This window comes from Leptodactylus fuscus, chromosome 8 (genome assembly GCF_031893055.1).
Source record: "Leptodactylus fuscus isolate aLepFus1 chromosome 8, aLepFus1.hap2, whole genome shotgun sequence".
NCBI lineage: Eukaryota > Metazoa > Chordata > Amphibia > Anura > Leptodactylidae > Leptodactylus > Leptodactylus fuscus.
In genome coordinates, this window is record NC_134272.1 from 42532684 (window position 1) to 42545139 (window position 12456).

Consider the following 12456-nt stretch of genomic DNA (forward strand, 5'->3'; position numbering starts at 1 on the left):
TCTACTTTCAATGAGAGTGAAATATTTAATTTGAAGAACAGAATTGTTAGTGGGCTATGGCAGTACCGTATTTTTCGGACTATAAGACGCACCTAGGTTTTAGAGGAGGAAAATGGGGGGAAAAAAATTTTGAAGCAAAAAATGGTAAAATATTTAATATATGGGAGTTGTAGTTTTGCAACAGCTGCAAGGCCACATTGACAGGTGACCCTGCAGCTGTACGGGGATGCATAGAGTGTTTTTTTTTGCGGGACCAGCTGTACTTTTTAGTTATACCATTTTGGGGAATATCTATTTCTTAGATCACCTTTTATTGAAAAAAAACCCGGTGGTTTATGATATATGATTTTCTACTTTTATATATATATTCTAGGGACAGGAGGTGATTTAGAACTTTTATTTATTTCATATTTTTATTATATATTTTTAAAGTTTTTTTTTTTTTTTTTTTTTTACTATTTTATTCCCCCCGGGGGCTTGAACCTGCGGTCGCTTGATTGCAAGTCCCATAGACGGCAATACAACTGTATTGCCGTCTATGGGACATTCTGTCTATTAGTATTACGGCTGGTCATAGAGACCAGCCGCAATACTAATACAGCAGTGACAGGCCTGGGAGCCTCATTAGGCTCCCGACTGTCACCCGAACAGGTCGGCTCCTGCGATATCGTCGCGCAGGAGCCGGCCTGCAACTTTACAGGTACGGGGCCGGTGGGGACCGGCCCCGGGAGAGAAGGGGCCACCGATACTGACCCGGCATCCGCTGTACTAGAGAGGCGGATGCCGGGGAGGGATAGACGCCGGGGCCTGAGACATCGCTGCCCTGCATGAAGCCAGCGGCGGGGGGACGGAGGAGCGGAATAGCAGCATCACTCCTCCCGCTGCTGGCTTCATGCAGGGCAGAGGAGCGCAGCGATGTCGCAGGCCCCGGCACCTGTAATGGCGTCTATCACTTGCCGGCTTCCGCCTCTCTATTACAGCGGATGCCAGGCGCCACATTCGTACTATAAGACGCACCCTTCTTTTCCCCCCAAATTTTGGGGAAAAAAAGTGCATCTTATAGTCCGAAAAATACGGTACTTCACTTTTTTATATGAAACAATAAGGACACTGCCAGGGGAAAAATATGAGATGTGTGATTTCTGTATTTTATTGGATTTTTTTTTTGTTGACACCTTGACCCTCTAATTTTTTTGGAACAAGACCATGCCAAGCCTTATATGCAAAAAAAAAAAATTATGCTATTAAGAATCTGGTTTATCCTACGGTATAAAGCAAGGATTACCCTAGCGGTGAGTCTCAGCCCTTTGGATCCGTATGGAGACCTGAAAGACGGAAACCATTCGGCTGACAATGCCCTGTAACACCTGCGGTCGGAACGGGGTCTGATCGCGGGTGTTAACCTCTGAGATGCCGGTGGTCAAACATGACCGCCGGTATCTTCGGGGTTTCGCTGCATAATGGTTCTGATTAGCACTCCCCGCGCCGGTTTCGGCGGTGCCGGTGTTGGTAGTGGGCAGCCCGGGGTCTGATCAGTGACCCTGGGTCTGCTCCATGCCGTCCCCTGCAAGTACCTGGTTGATCCTGCCAGGAATGGAAGCAGTCATCCCGTGCGTCTGCATAGGATGACTGCTTCCTGTACTCTGCAATACACGTGTAACACGTGTATTGCAGCTACATCTAGTGAAGCAGTGATCAGCAGATCACTGCTTCAATTCCCCATGGGAACAGAAAAAAAAAGTGATAAAGTAAAAATAAAAGTTTAAATAATTTTAAAATAAATTAGAAATAAATAAAGCCCCAAAAATCCCATTTTCCCATATAAAATGTTTCTTTATGTAAAATAATGAAAAATAGAAAAAAAACATTACATATTTGGTATCACTGCATCCGTAATAACCTGAACAATAAAATTAAAACACTATTTAACCCGAACGGCGAACATCATAAAAAAAAAAAAAAACACGTTCAAAACCGCACAAAATAATGATTATTCACCACCTTTGCCTTACAGATTGTTGAATAAAAAGTTATCAAATGGTCAGATGAAAACCAAAATGGTACCAATAAAAAGCAGAGGTCATCCCGCAAAAAATAAGCCCTCAACTAGCTCTGTCTACCAAAAAATAAAAATGTTATGCCTTTCAGAAGATGGCGATGCAAAAATAATTGATTTTTTTCCCCCTACATTGAATTTTATTCTGTACAAATAGCAACGCATTAAAAAATAATATAAGTGAGGTATCGCCGTAACCGTACCGACCCGCAGAATAAAGGTAACATGTTACTTATGCTGTACTCTGCACGGGAAAAAAAAATGCTAAAAGCAGTGCTAGAATTGATGTTTCCTTTTACATCCCACCCAGAAAGAGTTAATAAAATGTAGTCGATAAGTTACAGGTATCCCAAAGTGGTGGCATTAAAAAGCACATCTAATACCGCAAACACCAAGCTCTCATAAGGCCACATTGCCAGAAAATAAAAATAAAAATCTAGCTTGTACAATGTGAAGACAAAAACCCCAAAAGTCGCCAAATCATTAGGACATAAGTGGCTGCGACTAGAAGGAAATGTATAATCTGTGCGAGCGTTTTCAGGGGACCCCCCATATTTACAGTTTATGAGAGAGAAGACACCAGCACTGACCCCCCAGAATGCCCCTCTTCCCCCATTCGGGTCATAGGAGCTAGTGGGAAAATAGAATGGGATTTGGTGTGCCCAATTTACTCCGCACAGCTTATATATTCACTTCGGGGTTACTAATGCTACTACATCACTTGATAAATTCTTTGAGGGGTGCGGTTTTCAAAATGGGGTCACTTTCTAGAGGTTTCCACTGCTTTGACACCTCAAGGGCTTTGTAAATGCGACATGGTTCCTGAAACTGATCACAGCCAGATCTGCCCTCTAAGAGCTCCTTGGCGCGCCTTCCCTTCTGCGTCTCGCTGTGCGTCCATATATTAGTTTACACCCACAAGTGGGGTACTATGGTAGTTGGGAGAACTTGCATAACAAATTGTGGGATGCGTTTTCTCTTTTAACCCCTTGTGAATGTGCAAATTCTAGGGCTAAACGAAAATATTAGTAAAATAAAATCAAATTTGAAAATTTCACCTCCATTTTGTATCAATTCCTGTTAAGCACTTATAGGGTTGAAATACTAGGTATATGTTTTGGGTTATTTAAGGGATGCAGTTTTGAAAATGGGGTGATTTATGGGGGGCTTTAATACAAGGGTCTTTCAAAACCTCTTCATAACTGGATTAGTCCCTTTAAAAAATGGGTTTTAGAAATTTCTTGAAAGTTTTGAATATTGTTGTTTCACTTGTAAATCTTATAATGTCCGTAAAAAATAAAAGAGCGACTAAAATTTGATGCCGACATAAAGCAGAGATCTGGGACATGAGGTTTATGATATAATTTTGGCGGTCTGACTATCTGTGTGCAATGCACATCATTTCAAACTTTATAAAATGCATAATTTTCAAAATTTCCACCAAATTTCCTATTTTTTCATAATTAAACACAAAACATATCAACTCAAATGTACCACTAAGATGAAGTACAATATGTTACGAAAAAACAGTCTCAAAATCACTTTGGTAAGTTAAAGGGGTATTCCCAGCTACATCATTTTTTTAAAAAAAAATTGTAGATAATTAAAATTTAAACATTTTTGCAAATATGAGTAATTAAAAATCCTGCAGAGTTTTAAAGATTTTCTCTAACTTTCTTAGTGGTGACAGTCTGTTATCTTGATCGGTTGCCATGGACACGACCACTAATGCAGAAACTTTCTAAGGTCAGAAAATCAGTCATGATTTCTTTATTGTGGCCGGGATATCTTCTCATACATGTAGTGTCCCTGCCTGATAACCCGGCTACAATAAGAAAATCATAGCTGGGTTCCTGACAAGTCCCAGACCATAGAAAGTTCTTGCATTAGTGGTCATATCCAGGGCAACCAATCAAGATAAAAGACTGTCACCACTAAGAAAGTTAGAGAAAATCTTTAAAACTTTGCAGAATTTATAATTACTTATATTTGCAAAAATGTTTAACTTTTAATTATCTACAAATATAGATATGATTATGTACATGGGAATACCCCTTTAAAGCGTTCCAAAGTTGTTGCCACATAAAATGACACTTGTCAGTTTTGAAAAATCGAGATTGGTCAGGAACTCAAAAAGTGTCATCGGCGGGAAGGGGTTAAATCAGCAGAGAGAAAACACTAGTGTGAAACTAGCATAACAGCATGTTTATCATACAGTTTGTTTTCCTTTGAGGGTATATTGTGTATCTTTTGCAAAGGAAGACAGCCATGGGAACTAAGTTTGCACCCAGTTTTACATGGGTTTGTACATAGAAATGATATTGTTCTTTATTGTAGATAAATTGACTATCTTATTTTTATTTGGAAAGGTTAGTCAAAGGAAATTCCTTCCTACTATATCATAATAAAAACAATTGGGGCCCAAGGTTCACCTACGCCTCCTTAGTAGCAAAGTAATCATAAAACCAAGGTGGCCACTAAAACCTTCTTCATAAACGGTATGGGAACAGTCTCCTTGATTTTAGGAGCTGCCACAATAAATTTGATTTAAAGGGATTCTACCATTAAAAACCTTTTTTCTGGAAAGAGTATTACAAGTATAGGGAGGAAATCAAAATAGAATTTGGGGTAGCTGCAGCGTCATTAATGGCAAGAATCTTAACCTCTTCAAGACCAAGCCTAAAAGTACCTAGATGACCAGGCCTCATTTTTCAAATCAATGTATCACTTTATGCGGTTATAACTTTGAGACGCTTTAACTTATATAAGTGATTTTGAGATTGTTTTCTCATGACCCATTGTACTTCATGTTAATGGTAAATATTGATCAATATTTTTATATTTATTTAAAAAAAAATAGGAAATTTGGAAAAAAATTGCATTTTTCAAAATGTGAAATGCTCTGCTTTTCAAACAGATCGTCATATCACACAAATACATGAGCAAATATTATCTCCCATATCTCTGCTTTATATTGGTATCTTCTTTTAATTGTCTTTTAATGTATTTTGGACATTATAAAGCTTACAAGTGTAACAGCAATTTTTGAGATTTATAACACAATTTCCCTTACTAATTTTTTAGGGTCCCCTCCAGTTCTGACAGAGATTATAAAGGCCTATATATTAGAAACTCCCATAAATCACCCCATTTTCAAAACTGCACGTCTTAAATAATGCAAAACAGCATTTGTGAAGTTTGTTAACCCTTTAAGCATGTCACAGAAATTAAAACAATATGGAGGTGAAATTTAAACATGTAATTTTTTCAATCAAACATTCATTTAGCCCTAAAATAAACACATTCACAAAGGGTTAAAGTAGAAAATGCAGCTGACAGTTTGTTGTGCAATTTCTCCCGAGCACAGAAATACCCCACATGTGGGTGTAAACTGATTTTTGGGCACACATGTGCAGTGCATGGAAGGGAAGGAGCGATACTGAGGGCTTGAAAAGCAGATTTTGCTGGAATAGTTTTTGGTGCCATGGCCTCATTTGCAGAGCCCCTAAAGTACCAAAACAATAGAAACCCCCCAAAAGTGACCCCATTTTGGAAACTACATCCCTCACAGAATTCATCAAGAGGTATAGTGAGCATTTTGACCCAGCAGCCTTTTCACAGATTTTATTAGCATTGGGATGTGTAAATGAAAAATTAATAGAATGGCACTTTTTCACCAAATTTTTCCTTTTCACAAGGGGTTAAAGGAAGAGAACGCACTCCACATTTTGTTAAACAATTGCTCATGAACGTGGCAATACCCTATATGTGGTTAGAATGTACTCTATGGGTATATGGTGGGGCATGGAATGGAAAGAGTGCTATTTGGCTTTTGGAGGACAGATTTCACTGGATTAGATTTTGGGTGCCATGTCGCATGAACAGAGCCCCTAGAGTACCAATACCATGAGAACCTTCAAAAGTAACCCTGTTTTGGGAACTACACCCCTCACAGAACATATCGAGGGATGTAATGAGCAGTTTGACCGTGCAGCTTTTTCACAGATTTTATTAACATTGGGATGTGAAAATGAAAAATTTGTTGTTTTTTTTTTTCAATAAACCGTCAATTTAGTCCAATTTTTTTTATTTTTACAAGAGGATAAATGAGAGAAAGCCTCTCAAAGTTTGTTACACAATTTCTCCTGAACACAGCATTAACCCATATGTAGTCATAATCTGCTGTATGGGAACATGTCGAGGCTCAAAATGGGAAGAGTGCGTTTTGGATTTGGATGGCAGATTTTGCTGGAATAGTTTTCAGGTTCCATGTCGCATTTGCAGAGCCCCCTAAAGAACCAATACAATGGAAACCCCACAAAAGTTACTATATTTTAGAAACTACACCCCTTAAGGAATTTATCAAGGGGTATTATTTTGAGCCTCAGAGTGCTTCCCAAAAATGAATGTACAATGTGAAAATTTAAATTTTGAAAGAAATATGCCATTTCAGTGCCCAATACGTTGCACCTACTTGTGTCATCAGAGGTATGCACTCCTAAAACTATTTAGTGGGCCATCCCGGTTAGAAACAAGTTATATATGTGGGTGTAAACTGCTGCTTGTGCACACAGCTCAGCTTTTGGTGTACAGATTTGGAGGGGTTTCCTGATGCCATGTTGTTTTTGCAGAGCCCTGGAGGTGCCAGTAATTTGGAACTCCCCAAGAGTTGACCCCATTTTGTAGGGGAAATTTTAGAGTCTTTACAAATGTGACATGGCGTTCATAAACCAACAATTTAAATCATCTGTCCAAAAGCACATATCGCTCCTTCCCTTCTGCGCCCTGCTGTGTGCCCAAGCAGCAGTTTATGCCCTCACGTATGACACTGGTGTACCCAGGATAATATACTTAGCGCTGTATGTGGATAGAAACAGCTGTTTGGGCACAGCCGGCCACAGAAGGGAAGGAGCACTATTTTGTTTTTTTGGATCGCAGGTTCAGATGTTTGGTATCTAGTTGCCCATGTCATGTTTGCAGAGCCTCTAAGTACCAGTAAAGTGGAATCCGTTAGAGAATGACCCCATTTTAAAAACTGCACCCCTCAAAGAACTTATTAGGGTGTGTATTAGGCAATAGTATCCTAAACGTGACTGCACAGTGGATGGTGAATAGTAGATATATAAGCTGTGCGGAGTACATTGGCATCACCAAATTACCTACTATGTCCCCAGTAGCTCTTATGTTTGAGGGGAGGTCACTCTGGGGGGCAGTTCTGGCTTATTTTCCCTCGTAAGCTCTAAATCTGGTTTGTACCCCAATATACGCTTGCACAGATTATACATTCCCTTCCTGCCGCAGCCAGTTGTGTTATAATGATTTGGTGATTTTGGGGTGTTTTGTCTTCACACTGTAAAAGCTATAATTTGTTTTTATTTTTCTGGCGATGTGGCCGCATGAGAGCTTGATGTTTGCGGTATGAGATGTATTTTGTAATAACATTTTTGGGTATTTTTAACATATTGTCTAACTTTTATTAACTCTTTCTTGGTGGATTAGAAAAAAAATCCCTATCAATTCTGGTATTGTGTTTTACCTTTAATTTTTTTTTTCTGCGCAGCATTCAGCATAAGTAACGTGACTTTTATTCTGCGGGTCGGTACGATTACGATGATAACTCATTTATATTGTTTTTTTACGTGTTACTAGTTTTGAAGAACAAAAATCCGTTTGGGGACATAAATCGTGGTCGTGTCTTGACCAGCAAATAAACGGTTGTAGACTGGTTGACCTAGTCATTCACTTCATCCCAAGTCACATCAGACACCCCCGGGCCAAGAGTCGGTGGGTTAGTCAGACACAACCCTTAGTTGGCATGGCCCAGGAGCAGGCCCTGTACCCTCAGGTGTCCTGAACCTGCCTCTGTCCTTTTCTGTTCCCTTAGCTAGAGAAGTACTCTTTGCTGTGGGCTCAGATCCACTGCAGGGTTCTTCTGTCCGCTTGAGATGTCGGACATCTTCACTTGCGGACAGGGAAGGACGGGCACGGAGTGCAAAAGAACGCACCCGATGCCCATTGAAATAAATGACAGGTGTCACGGACACAGCTAGTGTCCGCTCCTAATGTCCGTGACAGATTTTGAGCGGACACTACATGTCGGACACCGACGGTAGTGTGAACGCCCCCTTAATGTGACATAATGCCTAATTCTGTGATAGTATCTGTAAAACCTAGGAAGTAATTAGGAAAACAGTGCCTCTGTACACCGCCTGTTAGGACAGCCCCCTTAACATCATGCATGACTTTTTCAATAAGCCTCATAACATGATGTTATTGCCAAACCAGTAGATCCATTCCAAAAGGAACAGAATTCCAGCTTAGGCTTATTGAAAAAGTCATGCATGATGTTAAGGGGGCTGTCCTAACAGGCAGCATGCAGAGGCACTGTTTTCATAATTACGCCCTGGGAAACAGATTTGCATATTCCCCATAATCCCCTAGTGGAGCCAAAATGACTTTGTAAGTCTCCTTACACCAGCAAAAATGTCCACTCCTCAAGGAGTGTTATTATCCCATGACCCTGTAAATACCTAGTCACAGTATCTTGAATGTGTTAAGATTCGTCTGATGTGTATGTGTATGCAGTAACAAATACTGGACGCTAGGTATCACTATCCCTACAATGGTGGAGGGATAAAAGACTTGTTAATGAAGAATCACATTCTCTGTGGAGTCTAAATCAGCAGAAGATTTAAATACAAAGTGTTAAATGTAGTTTGACATGCATCAAAGCTAAATACAAATCTGGGGTCAGGGTGCATTATTGTACCAGAAGGCACATAGTCCTGAACAGGAGAGCGGTTCACTGCTTTTCTATTGGCATAATGCTTCCCTTAGGATCTTGGACACTGAGTCAGAAGTGCAGCACTTCAGCTCCCCAACAGGGCTTCTCAGGAAATGGAGGTTGGGGAGATGAGGGAGGGGGGCGTTCCTCCCCACTCACACTGTACAGCGCGATAGGCACTGCTGTGGTGAAGGGCATTCCTGACAGACTGTCTTAAACGCCCTTCTGACTGTAAAGCGCTACGGTACTGGTACCGATATCGCTTTACCCGGGGCACAGATCAGGAAAGCCGATAGTGTGCTGAATTCAGCGCACTGTCAGCTTTCCAGCAGTATATGGAGCTGCCTGTGCCCAATCTGATGAAAGGTCCTCTTTAAGATCCCCCAGTCATATAAAATCTAAATTGCTGTGTGAATACCTTATTATATATACAGTTTCTCCTGGTTTATATGGACGAAGTCATTTTTATCCTGGAGTTGTTTTGCAATTCCCTAGCCAAGAATACATATCTGCTGAGAGAACCTTTTTTTTTTTTTTTTTTTTTTTTTTTGTTTAATCAAACTTTATTGAATTTTTACATTTACAAAATCAGACAAGCGATATAATTGGGAAACGAAAAGTTCACCAAAAAAGAACATAAAACGTACACATGTATAACAATAAAGAACAAACCTTTCTTAATATCAGAGCTAACAAAAACATAGGTTAAGTAATGAACTACTCAACCTAGCAACAACAAAGCAAAAAACAAACATAGCACAGTTGATTAAAAGGTGAATAAAGAAGGAATATGAGATAACAGAGAAAGGGAAAGTAATAGATAAATAAAAAGAAGGTAGTGAAAGCTGCTGAGAGAACCTTTTGACTATCATGATGCCTCCGGGGAAGGATATTGCCTTACCAAGCCGCTTGGCACACCTACGATCACACTTCTTATTTTTTCACTCTCATCCCGTGAGTGTACTGGGCTCATAGGATAATATGAAACGAACTTTATTATAAATTTTATATATTTATTAACCCAAGTAGGTCAGCACTAGCCACTAACATATACAGAAATACATATCAGTGGATGACAAGCAAATACAGAAAAAAGCACAATACAGTACATAAAAAACAGGAATAAGAGAGGAAAGAAACAATACCAAAATGAGTCTCTGAAGCCTGACTCCTAGGCCTCAGGATGCATGCTTTAGTCAGCAAGGAGCTTTAGTCTGCTCACATGGCTTGCAGGCTCAGAACACCCTCTGTCCCCTCAGGTGAGACCATTTAACTCTCCCAGTCTCCTCCCTGAGAGAGTCATAGGGGGGGAGGATTCCAACCCTCCATCCTTGAAACCAAATAAACACGAATCGTCATGTTTCCGTTCGTGGTGAGATCCTCATCGTGTAAACACCAAGGATGACACCCCAATTCCCTTAGGTTGATGAGTCCAGTGTCTGAACTTTTCCCCTGCCCTCAACACTACAGAGTTTTAACTGGAATTGTACGTCTTCGTCTTGCGCACCTGAGGAATTTATCAGTGTGATGGTCGCCTGTTCTCCTAGGGAAATATCAGAAAACCATATTCCCTTTAAAGTTAGGGTTAAAGACATGGTCTGGCTTTTGTGTGTTAAACAGGGTTACAATAAACATAATCCTGGGGGGCTCCTGCTGTGATAACAAGATTAGCACATGTATGCAAATGGAAGTAGGGGCAGGACAACAAAGGGCTTTGGTTACAGACCAGAAATACCACATTCCTACAATCAAAAGGGTTAATATGAACAAGGGGGTAATACACAAAAAAAATACATGCCTTGAAGTACATACCGTATATACTCGAGTATAAGCCGAATCTGTCAGCACAGTTTTTGTGCTGAAAAAGCCCCCCTCGGCTTATACTCGAGTCAGCAAAAAAAAAGAAATGTATTTATTTTTTTTTAGGAGGGGAGGGGCGTCTATGACCAGCCACAATATCAATGTATAGAAACTCCCATAAAATAGTGGAGAAAAAAAAAAGTTCGAAACCTCTCTTTTCCCTAGAATACATACAAAAGTAGAAAATTACTGTGAAACCCAAACACATTAGGTATCCCTGTGTCTGAAAGTGCCCAGTCAACTGAATATACCAAAACACCCCTTCCCTATCACCCAGCAACTACTGCACCCAAAATCTCTGACCATTTTAATTTTTGAAATTTTCCAGTAGCTGCTGCATTTCCCCCCTAGGCTTATTCTCGAGTCAATAAGTTTTCTTCGTTTTTGTGGTGAAATTAGGGGCCTCGGCTTATATTTGGGTCGGCTTATACTCGAGTATATACGGTAACTGGGCTCAGATCAACACACCTCCCCTTCCTCCAGATCATTGTTTTCAGTAGTTCCTCTAATGGTAAGATGGCTTTTAGGCTAAAATCACCATGCTGAAAAGATAGTAACTGAGTAAGATCACTTATCTCTTCTGAGATGCCTACTTCTTGCTTCATGAAATTCCATATACAAGCTGTATTCTCTGTTCATGCAATACTAGTATGTGTATTAGTTGAGAGAAAACAAAAAAAGTAATGACTAATTTTCTCATTAAACTGCACTTTCCTTTTTCTGATTAATAAGCATTAAAGGGGTTGTCCCATCTCAAGGATCCTATCTATACTGCCAGCTTATGTGGATTTAAAACTTTTCCTAAATATATTGCTTAAGCAAACTGCTTTGTTTGGCTGTTATCTTAATTTTTCACTTCATTGTTTACACTGCATTTCCATAACCATGGACCTAGGGATGGTTTATCTGTCTGTCCAGGACATGTGACAGAGGTTCCTGCTCTCAGGGAGGGGAGGGGGAGCTGAGTGCTCTGTGCTTGTATTTCTGATCTGTTTATCTCCGACTCTTCCAGTTATTAGTCAGCTAATTTAATTTTGCTGATAAGGACGGAGACAGGGGGTCCATTAAACACAGACCTAAAAGTGAATATATTGCAAGCTGACTCGTGGTCCTGTAGCATGTAATTTTGAGATTCTCATTGCCTAACAAATCCAGCTCTGCTACATCAGCTTCATATTGAGCATCTTCCATTGACAACACTGTGCTAATTTATTTACAACCATCTTTGTTCTTTGCAGAAATGAAATCAGATATTTACAGATTACACGTGCCATGGTCATATGAGGATGTTATTAGAGTTCCAAGGTAGTATATTTTGTATTAACTGTATTAAAGTATTTACTCATCAAATATACTGTATATTGTATGTACAATCCACTCTCTATTACCTTGCTTTGAAATAGTTAACTTATTTCTTATCTGTGAATTTATATTTATATTGTTTTTATGTGGTTAATATTCAGTCACAAACAAAGCAACTGAAACTGTTGAGCATACCTATCCTTTTTCTATACACATAATAAATAATCCTTCATTTTATACCAAAGACCATAAAGTATTGAACCACAACTTAAAGGGGTTGTCCCATCACAAGGATCCTATCTATACTGCTTGTTAATGTGGATGTAAGACTTTTCCTAAATACACTGCTTCAGCAAAACTGCTTTGTTTGTCCACTATCTTACTTTATTCTTTTTTTTTTTTTTTTTTTTTTTTTTTTTTTTTTTTAACACATCCCTTGACTTATCTGGTCATA

At 39.5% G+C, this 12456-nt stretch overlaps 1 protein-coding gene across 1 annotated transcript in view; it reads left to right on the top strand.

The window, feature by feature from the left end:
• PGAP1 (post-GPI attachment to proteins inositol deacylase 1) overlaps window positions 1-12456 on the top strand; it is a 133625-nt gene that overhangs the window by 71306 nt on the left and 49863 nt on the right. Inside the window, exon 17 of the mRNA XM_075285178.1 lies at window positions 11939-12005. Within this exon, the coding sequence (XP_075141279.1) occupies window positions 11939-12005 (67 nt within the window). The remainder of the gene's footprint in view (window positions 1-11938; window positions 12006-12456) is intronic.